At 46.8% G+C, this 21,334-nt stretch overlaps 1 protein-coding gene across 3 annotated transcripts in view; it reads right to left on the bottom strand.

Annotated features, from left to right (window-relative positions):
* auh (AU RNA binding protein/enoyl-CoA hydratase) overlaps window positions 1-21,334 on the bottom strand; it is a 30,519-nt gene that overhangs the window by 3,369 nt on the left and 5,816 nt on the right. For 2 of the 3 annotated variants that reach the window (XR_014552925.1, XM_083640954.1), the window contains exons 2-9: window positions 17,350-17,417; window positions 15,938-16,025; window positions 15,725-15,811; window positions 14,297-14,389; window positions 12,794-12,850; window positions 2,002-2,189; window positions 1,387-1,437; window positions 29-76 (exon numbers count right to left, since the gene is read on the bottom strand). Coding sequence is in view for 2 of the 3 variants with exons in the window: in XM_083640954.1 (XP_083497080.1) it covers window positions 29-76; window positions 1,387-1,437; window positions 2,002-2,189; window positions 12,794-12,850; window positions 14,297-14,389; window positions 15,725-15,811; window positions 15,938-16,025; window positions 17,350-17,417 (680 nt within the window). In the remaining variant the exon portion in view is untranslated. The remainder of the gene's footprint in view (window positions 1-28; window positions 77-1,386; window positions 1,438-2,001; window positions 2,190-12,793; window positions 12,851-14,296; window positions 14,390-15,724; window positions 15,812-15,937; window positions 16,026-17,349; window positions 17,418-21,334) is intronic. The other variant, XM_083640955.1, reaches the window with a different exon arrangement.

Consider the following 21,334-nt stretch of genomic DNA (forward strand, 5'->3'; position numbering starts at 1 on the left):
AATGATGAGTAGTAGCTCAAATACTCACCTGGGCATAGCATGCCTCTTCAATTGCCAGTCCTGTAGATAAATCAACCTGAAAGAGATATGATAGCACTTAGGCTACATTCACACTGTAGCTGTCCCAATTCTGTCATCTCTCTCTCTGTTTTTTTTTAACCCATTGATACCTGATGCAGCATTTGTGTGTGTATCCCTTTAAGATGATGAGGTTCGCGGTCTTAAAGGGATACACACACAAATGAGGGATATACACGCAAATGCTGCATCAGGTATCAATGGGTTAACTCAAGTCCAGGGGTGAAAGTGGACTGAAGTTCTTGCTGGTACTACTACTCCTCCAACCTTCATCACGTCATTGTTCTCATCCCGTCCCAGCTGCATGCATCACTGAACACATCCATGCATTTTTTCAAACACCTGTATGGTGTAGAGCAGTGATTCACAAAGTGTGGGCCGCGGCCCACTGGTGGGCCATGGAGGTACTGCAAGTGGGCCGCCAGGAGCACATTTGTTATTTTTTCTGTTGACGTTTTTGGACGAATACAAACTACCAAATCGACCGTACTTGGATAGAAAACTTGAATAATACACTAACAAACTAGGTTAGACCACCCAAATCAATGTTTTTATTTTACTATACATCCTGGAACTTGGCACTAATGGCATTAGCATACTCCATCCACATACATGAAACGGTTAGCATTTGAGCCAACGCATTGTAACACTGTAACAGCAACATTCCTAATGTGATTTGTGATGGTGGTGTACCCCAGCTTGCAAGCTTTCAAACCATGTCAGGCTAATTTAAATTCAATCTAGCTAAAACCAAAGAAAATTGCAGTGCAATGTTTGGAGAGTGGTGGGAAGTGAAATGCGTGTTCATTTTCTATTCAAAATCACCTGCCAAATCCCACTTTAACCCCTGTGCAGGCGAATATTTCTGATGAGTAAGCAGTCGACATTCATGTCCGTCCAGACTTTGACGTCTGAGCCAAATGTGAAGAAATTCCATCAAGGTGTTACTGAGATATGGCGTTACCGAGCTTGAAAATGGCATTTGTGAGGTCACAGTGACCTTAACTTTTGTCCTTTTTACCACCAAATTGTAATTAGTTCATCCTTGAGTCCAAGTCGACGTTTGAGCCAAATTTGGAAGAAATTCCGTAAAGGCGTTGCTGAGATATCGCGTTAAAGAGCTTGGAATGGAGGTTTGTGAGGACCTTTAACCACCAAAATGACCTTACTATTGGGAAGATGTCAAATAGGTGAATCTCCCAAAATGTTGGCATGTTCCTTTAAAGGTGTATTGTCTGTAGTGTGTGTGTGTGTGTGTGTGTGTGTGTGTGTGTGTGTGTGTACTGGTATGTTCTGAGTTCACCTTACCTCTATCCCCTGGTTGATAGCCAGTTTTGCCATCCTAATCGCAATTGGACCCTGAGGGAGCCAATAATTAAACAGTAATTACCTTTTGGGGGGTTAGGGTTATACAAAACATTGTGTTCAAACATTTTTTTATTTGCTGTTATTGTACAGTAGAGATGTAGCGAGCAAGCTTCCCCTGTAATAGCGTGTCCACGATATGATGCGCAATATGCACGCCATTACAAATATGTTCATAATGGATGGAGGCCCCTTGTGTAAACATTCTCATATTGATTTGTTCAATAAAGCAATATTTTTCTTCAAAGCAAAATAGTTTTTTGTTAATTTTCTTCTGATGGTATGTTTAATTAAAGGGGGGGTACTGTGAAATAGTGCATACTGTGATATTTTGGTACGTACCGTATCAAGAAGTTTCGTATCCTTACTGTACAGTAATGCAAATCAATAAAGGCCTAAAATTAACAATGACTGGCGAATTTTACTGCAGTGCTGACATCACATGTTTCCAGGGCTGCCATTTTAATGCGAAGAAATTCAATTAAATTTCTCTGCATTATTTCAATCCAAGTAACAGGTGCAATGCTTGTTTGCTGTGACATGCTCTTCCTACAGCACCTGAGGGTTGAACTCGCGTGCGAGCTCCAGGGCGCGGAGGTAGGCGGCGTCACCGCTCTGGTTCTGCTCCACAGCGTGGCTGACCAGGCCCAGGCGGCAGGCCTCGGCTCCGTCCACCACCCGGGCTGCAAAGATCAGCTCCTTAGCCAGGGACACCCCGATGGCCCGGGGCAGCCGCTGGGTGCCACCTGCCCAACAGAGAGGAGACACTGAATAAGACCAAGCCTCAAACCTAGATGCTTGAAAGGCAAGGCAGTTTATTTGTACAGCACGTTTCATACACAGAGGCAATGCAACGTGCTAGAAGATCCAGAAGGTCACAGACTAGTGCAAACTAATGAGCGAATAATGAGTAAGTGAATTAATATGCATACTTATATATTAAATTATGCACTATTGTAAATGATTGTAAGTCACTGCAAACCACAGCCTCACACAATTCCGTGAAAACCGTCTATTGATGGGAGAGTGGAGCAATTAAGTCACTTCACTTTCCTGACGAGCTTAGCCTGCTGTGTTTCCAGCAGCTTAGCCTGCTGTGTTTCCAGCAGCTTAGCCTGCTGCGTTTCCAGCAGCTTAGCCTGCTGTGTTTCCAGTGTTTCCAGCAGCTTAGCCTGCTGCGTTTCCAGCAGCTTAGCCTGCTGTGTTTCCAGCAGCTTAGCCTGCTGTGTTTCCAGCAGCTTAGCCTGCTGCGTTTCCAGCAGTTTAGCCTGGTGTGTTTCCAGCAGCTTAGCCTGCTGTGTTTCCAGCAGCTTAGCCTGCTGCGTTTCCAGCAGTTTAGCCTGCTGTGTTTCCAGCAGCTTAGCCTGCTGCGTTTCCAGCAGTTTAGCCTGGTGTGTTTCCAGCAGCTTAGCCTGCTGTGTTTCCAGCAGGTCTCTGTAACTCTCTGGTGTATTATTGAGGACTTGAGGGAGGGAGAGTGTGTCTGCATGAATGCCAACTGGGCCACAGGTTTACTCAGCTGTTCTGTAGGATGACGTCAAAAGAGCACCACACCAGATATTGGAATGGCCTCTTTCAGCAGCGAGGCAGCTGTTGTGCTACCCGGCCTAGATGTCATTTATGAGAGGTTGGCAAAACAGCTTAAGAGTAAATACTGTCCGGCACAGTCATGTGAACAAAAAGAGGAGAAGTCCTTATGTTATGGCTACTTACTCATTTTAACTCCTTCCCCACCAGACCTGTGAGCACAGAAAGCGGGCTGGATCTGTCCGATTGGTGTTTAGGGCTGGGTTAAAAAAATCGATATATCGATATTGAATCGATATTCATGTGAAGGAACAAGTATCAATACATAAATCCCAGTATCGATCTTTTAAAATGCATTTTACATTTTTTTTTTATAAACATAGGCTATAATATTATAGGCTGTGTGTGGTAGTTAAAACATAGTTTCAATCAAGTTGACGTTTATTTATGTTTGTAGTTGAAACAAAAACATAAATACTGTAGGCTACATGTGCATTGTGCATGCACCATGAGCCAGATGTACAGACCTCAAATCTGTTTGCACTATAATGTTTGTGAACTGGAAATGTTCATGAGCTGTATTTTATTTTATTTACAAAGCATTTATACTTTATGAAACACTGTTTACAACATGCTGTTGTTCAATGATTCTGTTGTATAGTGGAAATCTAAATTTGCTTGGCTTCTCACAGAAGACTGTAAAGAAAGAGACAGAAGACTGTAAAGAAAGATAAGATGTTGAATGACTATGTTGGTGATGTTTAAATAAAAAAAGAATTACATTATGTATGTGCAAAAGCCTATCCCTCTTCTCAGGAGGGGGGGAGGGGGCAGGCCTTAGATGCACTCTAACCAGCCACACCTGGACTGTATAAGAGGACACTAATTAGACCAGGCTCAGTTTGCCATCTACGCTGCTGGGGGAAGGCTGTTGGTTTGGCCTTTCCTGCCAAATCCCTTTGTCTTCAAATATACAGATGCATAATTTAAAGTAAGTGTTAAGTTTGTTATAGTTAGTGTTATTTCCTTTGTATATTGATTAAGTATTTGATTTGAATTAGTTTTATTATATTCATTTACAGCTGAATTTGTTTTCTCTTGTTTGTTCGAATACTTTGTTAATATCTTGTTTGTCTTTTAGGTTCAATCATCTGTTCAAACTTGTCTACATCTGTCTGATGATTATCCATCTACAAAGGGATTTGCTTGAATAAAAACCCTTACAATTGGTTCCTCTGAGTCCTCCTAATTCCACCATGATGTCCCACTTGCTGAGGCCATACCTGTAACTTCCACCTATACAGTTTTCTACATGGTCCTTCGAACCCGGATTGGCCTCAGCAGGTGGGAATGACTCAGAGGAACCAGCAAGAGGAGGAACTCAGGAGGGGGACACGGGCCAGAGGACCACCATCATACCTCCAGGATTTTGACTATCCATGTCAAGCCATCCAATCAGCCCCCCTGGACAAGGCCTTTCAACCCCCTCCCCCACTGCACTACCATGAACAAGTAGTGGGCCCCACTCCTGAACGGCATCCTGGCCAACCTGCACCAAGTGACAATGACACCAGAGACATTCTATTGCAGGTGGTCAGGAGGCTTGACAGGAGGCTTGAAGCTGTGGAGGGATACCTGGCCTCAGGCCGATCTAATGCCTCAAGCTATGCAGGAAGTGAGTATGAATCAGACAGGGATTTGGGCACGTTCACTCTACCTGGGAGCAAGTACACCCAAACCCGGCCCCAGAGTGCATGCCCACTGCACCCGCCCGACAAAGAGACACTAAGGCTTCCTATGAAAGCATATTCGGACCCTGCTATTCGGGCGGGCCTAAGTCCCACTCACCTCTACCAGCCGTTGTCTCAGCAGGTGGCCCAAGCGCCCACCCCCAGGCTGGCACCTCCTCCTCTCCAGGTGCTCCCTGCACCTCCTCCTCTACAGGTGCTCCCTGCACCTCCTCCTCTACAGGTGCTCCCTGCACCTCCTCCTCTACAGGTGCTCCCTGCACCTCCTCCTCTACAGGTGTTCCCTGCACCTCCTCCTCTACAGGTGCTCCCTGCACCTCCTCCTCTACAGGTGTTCCCTGTACCTCCTCCACCTCAGGTGCTCCCTGCACCTCCTCCTCTACAGGTGCTCCCTGCACCTCCTCCTCTACAGGTGTTCCCTGCACCTCCTCCACCTCAGGTGCTCCCTGCACCTCCTCCTCTACAGGTGCTCCCTGCACCTCCTCCTCTACAGGTGCTCCCTGCACCTCCTCCGCCTCAGGTGTTCCCTGCACCTCCTCCTCTACAGGTGTTCCCTGCACCTCCTCCACCTCAGGTGCTCCCTGCACCTCCTCCTCTACAGGTGCTCCCTGCACCTCCTCCTCTACAGGTGTTCCCTGCACCTCCTCCACCTCAGGTGCTCCCTGCACCTCCTCCTCTACAGGTGCTCCCTGCACCTCCTCCTCTACAGGTGCTCCCTGCACCTCCTCCTCTACAGGTGTTCCCTGCACCTCCTCCACCTCAGGTGCTCCCTGCACCTCCTCCTCTACAGGTGTTCCCTGCACCTCCTCCTCTACAGGTGCTCCCTGCACCTCCTCCGCCTCAGGTGTTCCCTGCACCTCCTCCACCTCAGGTGTTCCCTGCACCTCCTCCGCCTCAGGTGCTCCCTGCGCCTCCCCAGTTCCAGGCGGCCCCCGCACCTCCTCCGCTCCAGGTGCCCCCCTTATTCCAGGTGCTCCCTGTGCCTCCTCCGCTCCAGGCGGGCCCTGTACCTATTCAATTCCAGTGGGCCCCGGCAACTGATCCTATGCAGGTAGGCCCAGCACCCCTAGGTTGGACAGCTCAAGTAAGGCAACCCCAACAATATTATGACCACCAGGCTTACCAATATGGGAATTACCTCCCTCAGTTGGCCCCCTTACCTCCAGTGCATAACTCCCAACCATATGCAGGCCCCCCGCCCGGGTATAGGTCACGGGTAGAGGGACCCACCTTCCCTAGTCTTTATAGGGAAGACCCACATGACTATACCATGCTGAAGATGGCCCTTATTAATCTGCTACCTCCCTGGGAAACAGAAATTTATAAGTACCACATCTTATTAGACCACCTTAAGCTGCCCTCTGCTCGACATATTGCATTAGCATATGCCCATGACCCACAGCCTTACACTAGGTCCTTGGCTGCCTTAGACCAACAGTATGGACAGCCCCACCATCTGGCCACCAGGGAGATCACCAATATAATCAACCTCCCAAAAGTTCAACCTGGTGACTCTAGAGCATTTCATACGTATGCAGTGAGAGTCCAATCCCTGGTGGGGATGTTGCAGGCCATGGGGCAGAGTGCAGGGGCAGCAGAGCTGAACTGTCCCTCCCACGTACACCACCTTTTGAGCAAGCTGCCAGCGGATTCCGTAGCCAACTTTGTACGGTATGCCCGATCAACCCTGCCAGGGGTCCACTACACCCTGGTGCACTTTGCAGCGTGGCTGCAGGGTGAGGCAGAGTGCCAATCTGTGGCAGCACAGGTTAGGTACTTGAATACGGACAGCTCTATGCAGAGCAGGAGGTCAACATCGAGGCCTGCCCCTACAACCGCCACGATACTGCATGGTACCGACTTCAACCCCCCTCCCTCAACTCGCCTGGTAAGAGAGGAGAGGAAACCTAAGCCCTGCTCATTCTGCAATTCACCTGGGCATCCAATAATCAAGTGCAAAGAGCTGAAGGATCAGCCCACGGAGAAAGTGATGGCGTGGATTAAGAGGGAGAGGTTGTGCTGGAGGTGTGCAGGGCCACACATGGCTATTGACTGTAATCTCAGGAAGCCATGCCCCCACTGCAATGGGAAGCACCTTGGTATTCTCCACCGTGTCAATCAGAGAGAGACCGACAGCAAGGTCCTGTACTTGAACCCCCAGTCCAATTCTCCCAAAGTCCTGCTAAAGGTGGTCAAAGTAATTCTATGGAACCAACACCGGTCACTGGAGACCTATGCCATTCTGGATGATGGCTCGCAGCGTACAATGCTCCTGCCAGCAGCCCGTAAACAGCTAGGGCTTAAAGGGCCTGCGGAACATCTAGCTGTACGTACAATCAGGCAGAAAACCGAAGCACTGAACGGAACTTCAGTCACTTTTGAAATATCACCTGCCCTCAATCCACAGGTAACCTTCCTTATCAAAGATGCATTCACCTCTGAGAAACTGTCCCTTGTAGAACAGAGCTATCCGGTAGATAAACTGAAAAAGCGATATCGCCACCTACAGGGCCTTCCCCTCCCCTCCTTCCAGAAGGTGCAGCCCCTTCTTCTCATAGGAGCAGACAATTCTCACTTAATAACTCCCACGAAACCAGTCTGCTTAGGTCCTCCAGGGGCACCAGCAGCCCTCCACACCCAGCTGGGTTGGACACTTCAAGGGCCTACCTCCCTCCAGGGACATTCAGAGGTAGCCCAAGCTCTCTTTATCTCCACTGGGTCTCCCAGTGCCGAACTCAGTCGCCATGTGGAGAGGCTCTGGCAAGTAGATGTTCTCCCATTTCAAAATGAGAAAATGATAACAAGGTCCAAGCTGGACGTGGAGGCCATGAAACTCTTGGAGGCCAAAACAACAAGAGTACAAATGGATGGAATTGGACGCTATGCTACACCTCTCCTTCGCCGGCGTGATGTCCCAACCCTACATGCACCTAAGGAGTCAGTGATGCCTCTCCTACGCCAGACTGAACGCCACCTAGGAAAGAAACCGGAGTTGGCTCAGACCTATCTAAAGGAGATCGAAAAGTTGGTGCAGGCGGGTTATGTTGCCAAACTAACTAGTGAGCAGATATCCGAGTCACTAGAGTCCTGGTACATCCCCCACCACATTGTGGAACACAATGGAAAATTCCGTATAGTCTTTAATTGTTCATTCCCCTACCAAGGCCAAATTTTGAATGACCAACTCCTCCCAGGACCAATACTAGGTCCGTCGATGCTAGGAGTGCTGCTCCGCTTCCGACAGCACCAAGTGGCAATCAGTGGAGACATTAAGTCCATGTTCCATCAAATAAGACTACTACCAGAAGACAGACCGCTGCTGAGATTCTTGTGGCGAGAGATGAAGCGAGAAGACCCTCCGGATGTATATGAGTGGCAAGTCCTCCCATTTGGCACAACCTGCAGCCCCTGCTGTGCCATCTATGCTGTACAAAGACATGCACAAGCCCACCAAGAGCCTGGTAATGTTGCAAATATAGTCCTCCAGTCCTTTTATGTAGATAATTGTTTGCATTCTCTACCTTGTCCTCTAGAGGCCAAGGAACTGATTATCAAGCTGAGAGATACACTGTCCTCTGGAGGCTTTGACATCAGGCAGTGGGCCAGTAACATTCAGTCTGTTGTAGACCATCTACCACCAGAGGCCCAAGCCGACAGTACAGAGAGATGGCTGGGACAGGACCGAACAGAGCCTACAGAGGGCACTCTTGGACTGAGCTGGAATTTTGCATCAGACACGCTAGGCTACAAACATAGGCCAGTGGTGTATAATGCTTTAACCATGAGGAACGTATACAAAGTACTTGCCACTCAATATGACCCCCTGGGATATGTGACACCTTTTACCACCAGAGCTAAAGTCCTTCTCCAGCAGCTATGGATGGAGAAAAGAGAATGGGATGATCCCATACCCCCGGGCAAACTTCAGCAGGCATGGATGGAGTGGGAGAGTGAACTGCCTGACCTGGCCAAAGTCCAATACCCGAGATGGTATGAGTCCAATGCCCCTGGGCCCATAAAACAGAGACAATTGCATATATTTTGTGATGCTTCAGAAAGAGCTTATGGCTCTGTAGCTTATTTGAGGATGGAGGATGAAGAAGGAGGCACTTATGTTTCATTTGTTATGGCTCGATCCCGGGTAGCTCCCAAAAAACAGCTCACCATTCCCCGCCTTGAGTTGTCCGCAGCCCTGACAGGAGCCCAGCTGGCCCAGTTGCTTAAGAATGAGTTAACAATCCCTATCGACAAAACCGTGCTCTGGTCAGATTCTACTGTTGTTCTGACATGGTTACAGTCAGAGTCATGTAGATACCAAGTTTTTGTTGCCAACCGCATCACAGCGATCCTGGACCTAACCTCTCCTGACCAGTGGCGTTATGTTGATACATGTAACAACCCTGCTGATGACATTACAAGGGGTAAGAGAGTAATGGAACTGGCAGAACCTCACAGATGGAACAGAGGCCCGGCATTTCTGGGTCTGGCCCCCAAGCAATGGCCCATTCAGCCACCACCTACTAACAACCCACTTCCAGATTTGAGGAAACCCCTGTTCTGTGGCCTCACCCAAACAAATGAGCACCCAGATCTACCGGACCCGAGCCGGTTTGGTACCTGGCAAGATCTGGTTGAGGCAACATACCAACAGCTTCAGGATGCTACCAAACACTCCCCTGCTGGGACCCCTTCACCTGACCGGGCTACAGCTGAAATAATTCTGATCTCACAAGCCCAAACGGAAAGTTTCCCTGAGGATTTCCAGTCACTTAAATCTGGTAGGGAACTTCCCGCCCATAGTCGTCTCTTATCCCTTTCCCCACAGTTTGAGGCCAAACTAAATCTTATTAGAGTGGGAGGCAGACTTAGATTGGCTGAGGAACTTGAACCAGGAGCCATGCACCCCATCATTCTTGACCCCAAGCACCCAGTAACACTTCTGATAATAAAGGACTATGATGCACGGCTCCTTCACCCAGGCCCAGGGAGGGTCTTTGCAGAGATCAGACGTTTATACTGGATTCTTCGTGGCCGCGAGGCCATTAAGCGGCACCAATGGACTTCGAATCGAATGCAGGAAATGGAGAGCTAAACCCATTGTTCCCAAAATGGCGGATTTGCCCCCTTCCCGAGTTCGCTTAACTCAGCCCCCATTCTGGTCAACAGGAATGGACTGTTTTGGCCCCTTACTCATAAAGTTGGGCCGCAAGACTGATAAGAGATGGGGCCTCCTGTTCAAATGCCTCACCACGCACTGTGTGCATATAGAAATCCTTACCAGCCTGGACACAGATAGCTTCCTGATGGCCTTACGACGTTTCACAGCACGCCGAGGTCAACCCTTCGAGCTCCTATCGGATTGTGGGACGAACTTTAAGGGGGGGGCAAAGGAGCTCAGTAATGCTTTCACGGCTTTGAACCCAGAACTGAAGGAGCAGCTGGGAAGGAGGAGGATCAAGTTCAGGTTTAACCCCCCAAATGCTCCCCACTTTGGAGGAATGTGGGAGAGGGAGGTGAGATCTATTAAAACGGCATTACGTGTGGTGCTGGGGGCACAGACGGTTACAGAGGAAGTACTTAACACCGTGCTGATAGAAATCGAAGGCATCCTCAATTCAAAACCACTCGGATATGTGTCATCGGACCTGGCTGACCCGGACCCTGTGACCCCAAATCTGCTCCTCATGGGGCGGCGGGACGCTTCACTCCCTCAGGCCGTGTATGCCGAGTCTGACCTTATGGGCCGTAGGCGATGGAAACACAGCCAGATCCTAACCGACCACTTCTGGACACGTTTCATCAAGGACTACCTACCCAGCCTCCAAACCCGCCGGAAATGGCAGAGGGACACCCCGGGTCTCGCAGTGTCTGATGTAGTTATGGTAATAGACCCACAGCTACCTAGAGGGCTCTGGCCGATTGGAAAGGTAGCTCGGCTCCTTCCGAGTGAGGATGGCCGCGTCCGTACAGTGGAGGTCACCATCAAAGGGAAACCATACATCAGACCTGTTGCAAGACTAGTGCCCCTCCCTCCAATGGCTGACACTGAAACCACTAACCCTACCAGAAGTTAGGATATTTGTCAAATATGATATCATATTTGAGGGGCGGCTGTGCAAAAGCCTATCCCTCTTCTCAGGAGGGGGGGAGGGGGCAGGCCTTAGATGCACTCTAACCAGCCACACCTGGACTGTATAAGAGGACACTAATTAGACCAGGCTCAGTTTGCCATCTACGCTGCTGGGGGAAGGCTGTTGGTTTGGCCTTTCCTGCCAAATCCCTTTGTCTTCAAATATACAGATGCATAATTTAAAGTAAGTGTTAAGTTTGTTATAGTTAGTGTTATTTCCTTTGTATATTGATTAAGTATTTGATTTGAATTAGTTTTATTATATTCATTTACAGCTGAATTTGTTTTCTCTTGTTTGTTCGAATACTTTGTTAATATCTTGTTTGTCTTTTAGGTTCAATCATCTGTTCAAACTTGTCTACATCTGTCTGATGATTATCCATCTACAAAGGGATTTGCTTGAATAAAAACCCTTACAATTGGTTCCTCTGAGTCCTCCTCATTCCACCATGATGTCCCACTTGCTGAGGCCATACCTGTAACTTCCACCTATACAGTTTTCTACAATGTAACTGCTTGCTTTATGGTCAATTCTTAATGTAAATATTAATATTTTGCAATACTGCACCAGGTTAGAGGGTTCCTTGTACAATTTACAACATTAGTTCTTTGAGAATCTCTTCCATTATCAAAGCAGAACTGGTATTGTAACTAAAATATCGAATCGTATCGCATCGTATCGGAAATCGTATCGACTTGGGACCTTGTGTATCGGAATCGTATCGTATCGGGAAGTCAGTGGCGATACCCAGCCCTACTGGTGTTACAGCTAAACCTGTGACCACAGAGAGCAGGCTGGATCTGTCCTACACACTGGTGTTACAGCTAAACCTGTGAGCACAGAGAGTGTGCTGGATCTGTCCTACACACCGATGTTACAGTTAAACCTGTGAGCACAGAGAGCAGGCTGGATCTGTCCTACACACTGGTGTTACAGCTAAACCTGTGAGCACAGAGAGCGGGCTGGATCTGTCCTACACACCGATGTTACAGTTAAACCTGTGAGCACAGAGAGCAGGCTGGATCTGTCCTACACACTGGTGTTACAGCTAAACCTGTGAGCACAGAGAGCGGGCTGGATCTGTCCTACACACTGGTGTTACAGCTAAACCTGTGAGCACAGAGAGCAGGCTGGATCTGTCCTACACCCCGGTGTTACAGTTAAACCTGTGACCACAGAGAGCAGGCTGGATCTGTCCTACACCCCGGTGTTACAGCTAAACCTGTGAGCACAGAGAGCGGGCTGGATCTGTCCTACACCCTGGTGTTACAGTTAAACCTGTGATCACAGAGAGTGGGCTGGATCTGTCCTACACCCTTGTGTTACAGCTAAACCTGTGAGCACAGAGAGTGGGCTGGATCTGTCCTACACCCTGGTGTTACAGTTAAACCTGTGAGCACAGAGAGTGGGCTGGATCTGTCCTACACCCTGGTGTTACAGCTAAACCTGTGATCACAGAGAGTGGGCTGGATCTGTCCTACACCCTGGTGTTACAGCTAAACCTGTGATCACAGAGAGCGGGCTGGATCTGTCCTACACCCTGGTGTTACAGCTAAACCTGTGAGCACAGAGAGCGGGCTGGACCTGTCCTACACCCTGGTGTTACAGTTAAACCTGTGATCACAGAGAGTGGGCTGGATCTGTCCTACACCCTGGTGTTACAGCTAAACCTGTGAGCACAGAGAGCAGGCTGGATCTGTCCTACACCCTGGTGTTACAGTTAAACCTGTGATCACAGAGAGTGTGCTGGATCTGTCCTACACCCTGGTGTTACAGTTAAACCTGTGATCACAGAGAGCGGGCTGGATCTGTCCTACACCCTGGTGTTACAGCTAAACCTGTGACCACAGAAATGTGTGGGCAGAAAGGGGCACTGATGCACCTGTACTGCACTGGTGCCTGGTTTTTAAAGGCAAACCTCAGTGGAAAGGAAGACTAGCTTACCTGCTCCTGGAATGATCGCCAGTTTGGTCTCAACCAGGCCCAGCTTGGCAGAGTTGGCTGGAGGAACAAAACAACAGTCAAGTGAAAAGCTCAGTCACACCATCAGGTGTCAATGCTACTGTACCTTGTGTTTTTGCTGCTTTAGGAAGGATCAGACAGACACATCAATTGAAAACGCCTTCATAGTAGCTTTAGCACATTCCAATGCAGGGTCTTAATGCAGGGTTTTTCCTGCTTAGGTTCACACCGACCTATTAAAGTTTTTCGCTGGCATCGAGTTTACATACAAAGTCAATGCAAACGAGCGATTGAGCGTATATTCGCCCGGGAGAAAAATCGCTGGGCGTCCGAGCGACAGAGACAGAGTGACAGGGAGAAAATACGCTCGTCGCTCGAGATGAAATATCCCAACTCGAGCGAAATTACGCTGCCGTCAGTCGCTCGCTGTTCAACGCTGATTGGCTGCCGTGTGAGAGTGAGTCAAGGATCACACTGGCTTGGAACAAACCGCGGGTTTATTGTGTGGCAACAAACCGCATTGACAGCTGATTGACAGGCTGACAGCTGACATGAAGTGAAGTCTGTACTACCGGTATAGAGCTCGCGTTAGGAGCACGCTGATAGGCTTAGCTTGTAAACAACTACGGTGGCTCGTAGTGGACAAACATCATGACATTATGTAACGTTATAGCCCCCAGATGTCCATCAATTCGTGTGCCTGTTGACGAGCGATTTAAACACAGCGACAGAGCGATTCCAAAGGGTTGAATCAAGCGACAGAGCGAAAAATAAATATCTCAGTGTGAACACAGCTATAGAGACATTTTTTGGGGCCCCCAAAGAGGTTTTACCCCCCCCTCAAAGGCCTGATATATTTGAGTTCAAGACAATCCTGACTGCATGCTAACGATGCTAACTCAAAATCAAGTATTTAATTTTACTGTATCATGTGAGATTTAGAGTTCAAGTCACACATTTGCACCTTAAAGGCTTCCTTTCTAAAACGTGGGATGCTGTAAAAACACATCGCTGCACATGTACCGGAGGTAGCATGTGCTAGTCTACAACTCTCCCCGGGGGGATGCCTACACAGGCTCGAACTGACGGACTTTTGGTTGCAGTTATTTTAAATCCGAGGACACATCGCTCCGTGTAAACAGACTTTTAGTTGCAGTTGTAGATTGGTCTCTGCACATAATATCTTGCACAATCAAATAAAAACACTCTTCTACTCTACTGTCTACTGCTGGGGTTTTCAAAGTGGGAGGCTCCAAACAGTTTCAGGGGAGGCTCATTAGTTATTACATTAGGAGATCACATAGAATATCCCAAATGTGTGTTTTTTGGTTAGAGAGATTAGAGATAAGGTATTTTGTGTCGTTTGAAGTATGGCAATATCAGGCAATATCAGGGGGTGGGGGGGGGGTTTGTCTGAGGGGACCCCACAGTGTCAGACTTTGAAAAGCCCTGCTCTGCTGTATCCCAAAAAGGAAGTGATCTTACACGCCGTTCTGATGTCACAAGCGAGGGCCATCTCCAAGCCCCCTCCCAAAGCAGCTCCATCAATTGCAGCAATCGTTGGCATCGGCAGGTTGCCTACAAAATAAAACAGGACATGGACCAAGAGACTTCAAATGTGTTCCTTCATAATAATCATACTGGAGATCAAAGCAAGCTATTTATTTTTTAGTTGTTTTACTTATTTATTTTCACACTCACTCACTAATTAAAAAATCGATTTAAATTTACGACCATGTTTTAACACCTTTTGTCTTTTCCGTCTCAGTTTTAGTTTACCATGATATCCTTGTAGACGACTTAAGACTGTTCAGCACTTCAGTTTGCAACCTAAAGCCTTGTACGTAAGCAGTTCGGTACGAATACGCGTGTTGTTCCACCCCTACAGACAATCCATTGCCTCTTGGTGTCTTTTATGTCTTATTGTAAATATAGCCAGGAGTGAAAAACAATTTTTGCTTTGTGATATGGACAATTTAAATATCATTAACTAGGCATCTCGTGCGCTCGACTCCTAGGCTCGCCCTGCAGCTCGCCAACCTGGCCCTGCAGCTCGCATACGCAGCTCGGCCGCTGTGCGGGCTCACTTGCTCCTTCGCCCGCCCTGCAGCTCGACCGCTGTGTGGGCTCACCTGCTCTTATGACATCACTGATGATGATGAGGTTCCTCTTTGAACTCTTGCTGACAATTTTAAAAAGCCTTTAAATGACCAAACCAAGCAATAAAACAAGCGCAAATTAGCTGTGACCGCATATATGCAAATTTCCGAAATGCAGGACGACAGGGTCAGCCCACCCTACTCTGCCACCATGCATTTCGATATTACCGCCCCCCCCCCCCCCCCACCGCCTCCCTTTTAGTAGATTGGCACACGCGCACGCAAAACACACACGCGCGCGCGCGCTCACACACACATACACACACACACACACACACACACACACACACACACACACACACACACACACACACACACAACAAAATACATGTATGTTAGGGTTAATACTCCTGTCAGTACCCCTGACCATGGCACTGGCAAAAGAACTGGAGTTGGTCCCCGGGCGCTGCACAGTGGCTGCCCACTGCTCCTAGTTCTAGGAAGGTTCCTAGTAGAGGATGGGTTAAATGCAGAGGATGAATTTCCCCAAGGGGATAAATAAAGGATAACTTAACTAACTTAACTTAACTTAACACGACCGCCATGGTGAAAACTGTGTCCGCTAAAGGGTGGTGAACTTGACCGACCGACAGCGTGGCTTATAGAGCTGCTGGTCGCAGCTAAAAAGGTTAAGACAGATTGAATGGAGCTTCTGTGAAACAGTCATCATCTCAGAAGAAACGTTAAAATAAATAATTCATTTTCCTCAGAAAGATGAACTCCATCATTCATGAAAACGGTCATCTTAGCCTACCTAGTTCTGTGATGAGCGCCCTTGCTTTAGACACAAATGGTCCCACTTCACTTTGGTGCATTTTGGCCCTCTCCTTCAGGTCTGCACCTGCACAGAGGGAAGAACAAACGATGGGGAGAAATGCACAGATGACCTGCGTACTCCTGAAATATAAATCTAGACTCTAGAGGATATCACAGGGTTTCCATGTGTTTTTGTTTGGGGCAAATTTACCTGCACAGAAAATCCCAGGAACCAAACTGCATAAAATGACACTCCGTACTTTGCCGTTCTTTTTAATGGCCTCCACAGCCTCGGACATCTGAAAGGCAATCGCAAGATTTATTCCAGCGATGAAATACAGTATGCAGCGTTTGAAACACTGTGACATCTCTCATCATAATCATTTCAGTGTGAATTGTCAGCGGAAAAGCTCATCAGCATAATTTATCCCTAAAAATGTGACTTCCTTAAATACTCAATGACTTCTAGGTAATACATGATGATTTAGTTTGTTGTAAGGTGACCAGATTTCTCAAATGAAAATCGGGGACATTTCCAGTCCGCAATCAATATATCATTCAAATATCCAATGTTATTACCTATGAAATAAAAAAGGGGGATGATTCCGGTTACATTTATTTTACCCATGGCTGTTGTACTGTAATAAACAGTGTCGGCTTCACGAAGAGCCGCCTGGTGACCCACACACACACACACACACACACACACACACACACACACACACACACACACACACACACACACACACACAGTGCCCCTTTACAAAAATGTCAATGTGTTCTCCAGCCGCATTTAGGCCTGACCGTCCAAACCTACAGCGCCGAATGTTTTATGAATAGCCTCAGATCTCAAAAAGTATTTTCGGTGCAGCCTGCTCCTCCTAAGTGCTTTTTCATTGTTCAAGATTTGCTGGAAGAGCTGCAGCAGAACATGTGAACACTTGTTGGATGTCTGGATCAATGGGCTACATAGACATGTGATGCTGTGATATGCTTTTAAACTGCCCGTAAGCCTCCCGCAACCTTCCTGCTTGAGTGGTTTGCCAGTGGGCACGTCTGTAAAGGGGAGACTCATGGGTACTCATAGAATCCATTCTCATTCAGATATCTTGAGGTGAGAGCGGTCAGGGGTCCCCTTTGAAATTGACCATGCCGGTTTTTCTAAATTCATTATTTAGCCCCCTTCCCGACAAGGTAGCATGGCATTGTTGGTCCCAATGGATGCTGTAGGTCTTACAGTTTCATACCCTATAGGTATCTTCACTCTAGATTTAAGAATGAGCCCACTAGAGCTAGAGACTTGATTAATATCGGCCGCAGACGGCAGTAGAAAATCAGGGACATTTTCAGGGACAGCTCCAGCCAGGGACAGGTCACCAAAAACGGGGACTGTCCCCGAAAATCGGGGACGTCTGGTCACCATAGTTTGTTGGATGGTCGTAGGCGGCATTTTGGAATGAAACTTTTCCAATAATGAATGCACTGTAATGGTGAATATTGTGTGTTCTTAAAACTGCCAATGCGGAAAGTGGACCTTGTAAAATGATAGAATGTCCACATTCTAATCTTAGTGATTACTGATTAGTGAACCAAGCTAATATAATAGAAAAAAGGGATACATACCATATTCACTAGGTTTTTGCTTATGGCATTTTTGGCTTTGGGTCGGTTTATCCCAACAACAACAATCCCTGAAAGAAGAGACAGAGTTAAGCTGATTAGTAACAGCAAACAGTAACCCACTGATTGATCAAATGTTTTTATTTAGACATCATACAACCTTCAAAATAAAATAAAATAAAATACACAAGTGGAAAGACGAAGACAAAATCTAATTTCTTTAGTTTTTCACATCAAAAGTTAATTTTTCAGGTTTTCATTCGTAACTGTAATCTATCCAGCCCATACTCCTGCATTTCTATGGGGGAACGAAAACACTGCGGAACAGAACACATGACTGGAAAACGGGGCGGGACATCCTGCCTGGAGAAATATGTACCAGTGTGCGGGGGGGGGGGGCTCCTCTCCTCAGGAAGAGCCTGGTGACGCGAGGTTACCCAGCTGTGTTCTATGAACAAATATAAGACTTCCGCTTTACTTCCGGTTTGCGGAGCTAGCAAATATAAGACTTCCGGTTACCTTCAGAGTAAAAGCGGCGTAATTCATGTTTTTATAAGGCATAGAAAAATGGTTAGTTCGCAGATTAAAACAATAAACAAAGCATCTAAACGAAGGTATACAATACAAATTATGTTTCTGTTTAACACCAACTGTTTTAATAACATTGAGAAAGCTCTTCTCAGTATGTAAATGGCTAAAACCTGTTCACTGGAGTGCTAGCCTTTACAAATTGGACACTGGACAGGTTTGTGTTCAGAGTGGGAGCTTGCCAAACATATGCACGTGCTCAGGAAGACCTCCTCTATGAGACTCTCCGCTAAGGCCATTATGAGTAAAAAAAAATATGGCGGCCCATCAAACCCACCCAAACACACTACGGTGACATTTCTGGACAGCTTTTGGACAGTGGACACCCCTGTGTCCAAGATGTCGGCACAAACTATATATGCACGCGCTCAGGAAGACCTCCTCTATGACATCCCACTCTCCGCTAAGGCCATTATGAGTTAAAAAAAATATGGCGGCCCATCAAACCCACCCAAACACACTACAGTGACATTTCTGGACAGTTTTTGAACAGTGGACACCCCCGTGTCCAAGATGTCGCCACAAACCATATGTGCACGCGCTCAGGGAGACCTCCTCTATGACATCCCACCCTCCGCTAAGGCCATTAGGAGTAAAAACAAATATGGCGGCCCATCAAACCCCATCAAACACACTACGGTGACATTTCTGGACAGCTTTTGAACAGTGGACACCCCCGTGTCCAAGATGTCGCCACAAACCATATGTGCACGCGCTCAGGGAGACCTCCTCTATGACATCCCACCCTCCGCTAAGGCCATTAGGAGTAAAAAAAAATATGGCGGCCCATCAAGCCCCATCAAACACACTACGGTGACATTTCTGGACAGCTTTTGACACCGTGGACACCCCCGTGTCCAAGATGTCGCCACAAACCATATGTGCACGCGCTCAGGGAGACCTCCTCTATGACATCCCACCCTCCGCTAAGGCCATTAGGTGTAAAAACAAATATGGCGGCCCATCAAACCCCATCAAACACACTACGGTGACATTTCTGGACAGCTTTTGAACAGTGGACACCCCCGTGTCCAAGATGTCGCCACAAACCATATGTGCACGCGCTCAGGGAGACCTCCTCTATGACATCCCACCCTCCGCTAAGGCCATTAGGAGTAAAAACAAATATGGCGGCCCATCAAACCCCATCAAACACACTACGGTGACATTTCTGGACAGCTTTTGAACAGTGGACACCCCCGTGTCCAAGATGTCGCCACAAACCATATGTGCACGCGCTCAGGGAGACCTCCTCTATGACATCCCACCCTCCGCTAAGGCCATCAGGAGTAAAAACAAATATGGCGGCCCATCAAACCCCATCAAACACACTACGGTGACATTTCTGGACAGCTTTTGAACAGTGGACACCCCCGTGTCCAAGATGTCGCCACAAACCATATGTGCACGCGCTCAGGGAGACCTCCTCTATGACATCCCACCCTCCGCTAAGGCCATTAGGAGTAAAAAAAAAAATGGCGGCATTAAAGCCTGGCGGGATAAGAAGGTTGGAAGAATTATAGAGAGACAATTAACCTCTCTCTCACCAATATGGGTAACATAGACTTCCCTCCTTGTCAGTTTTTCAGATTGGATGGATCATTTTCAGATTGGATGTTCATCATTCAAAATAAATGGTGAGAACCGGTCCACAAAACTTAACAACTGGGTGTGATTTTTTTATGTTACCCTAATCTTGACTGAACTGTTTTACTCATGCAACTTGTTTATCTTTTAAACTTAACTGTTTTGCTTGACTGGCCTAAGCCCTTAAACTCAAATGTTTTTACTTTACATTTCCCCTTAAGTATCTTCATAGTTGTTTAACTAAATAAATAAATATGTTCAATTGTGTACAACACTGTCACGTCCAGATTGTGTCTGCTGGTTGCAGCTCCAGTGACTATTTCACTCAAGCTACTTAAAAGTTAATCAAGACTTTATTCTTACACATAAGAACCTGAATCATAATTTCTCTCACCACGGCTCTGACAATGGCTCTGAAGACGGACCTGATGTCACCCATGTTGCTGTAAGTATAGTGTACATTTTATGTTTATTAAGGTTTTGTCTTAAGAACCAACAATGTTGCATCTTGGTAAATTTGGTCACATGCAGATTTGTAGACTATGTGCTGGTATTTATTTTGTGTAGATGAAAAACAAAGTAGCCTATAAGCCTTTTCTTGTGTGAATGTGTGCGATGAAGTGAAACTGCTTAATTTGAAAATTTGTTGATCATTGTTCTCACAAAACAACTTGATGGTTAATGATAATAATGATAATATTTCTGATCAGAATTTGCTTTTTATTTTCTCCCTATTACAGAGCCTGGATGCTGACTGTGGTGATTCTATACCCAGATATCCAACATCCCCACTCTTATTTGAGGATGAACTTTCCACAGAGAGTGAACTTCAATGATCTACCTAATTGTAGCCCCGCATCAGAGTCACAAAATACCGGTAACTTCGTTCCTGATGACAGTGTTGGCATCGGTGTGTTAGAACCAAGGCAGTCTTTTACGGACTCTGACTCTGAATCCATTATTGGCAGTGGAGAACAACTTCCCCTTGTATATGACAGTCCTGATGAGTCAGTAAATGAGGAATCACATTTGGGAGAAGTCGGTCATGAAAAGTTTCCTCTGGGAAATGAAGACCCACTTTACACTGGTTCACGACTAACCCAAGCTCAGAATTTTTTACTTATACTTTCATTTGTTTTGAGACACAGACTCACAGGCATGGCCCTCTCTGATCTTCTAGATTTGATTAATATTCACTGTCCAGAAAACACACTGTCAACCTCAAAGCATCTGTTCTTAAAAGAGCTTAAGCCAGTACAAGGTCACCTACAATGTCACATATACTGTCCAAACTGTGAGTATTACATCGGTGACCAGGATAGTGAAGGGCAATGTGTTGTATGCAACACAACGTGGGATAAAAAGAGCTCGCTGAAGAATGGAAACTTCTTCATATACTTGCCAATCCAAACACAGTTAGAACATCTTCTTCAAAGGGAAGATATTGCACATTGTCTCAAGCCAGGAGATGGCACGTGTAATTCTGAAATGTATGATGATGTATGCAGTGGTAAAATGTACCATAATCTGAACAAAAATGGAGGCCCGCTTGATTGTCCTCATGGATACGCCTTAACACTCAACTGTGACGGAGTGCCTGTTTTCAAATCATCGCTGTATGGTATTTGACCATTACAAGGGATTGTAAATGAGCTTCCTTACCCTGTGCGGAAAGAAAATGTTTTACTTTTTGGCTTGTGGTTTGGCAATAAAACGCCAAATGTTAATACATTTTTAAAGCCATTCACTCTAGAGTGTCAGAAGTTGTCGACTGTGGGCTTTAAGTTAAAAAGAAACAGCATTTTGGAACAAT

This window comes from Poromitra crassiceps (assembly GCF_964638095.1).
Source record: "Poromitra crassiceps genome assembly, chromosome: 8".
Classification (NCBI taxonomy): domain Eukaryota; kingdom Metazoa; phylum Chordata; class Actinopteri; order Beryciformes; family Melamphaidae; genus Poromitra; species Poromitra crassiceps.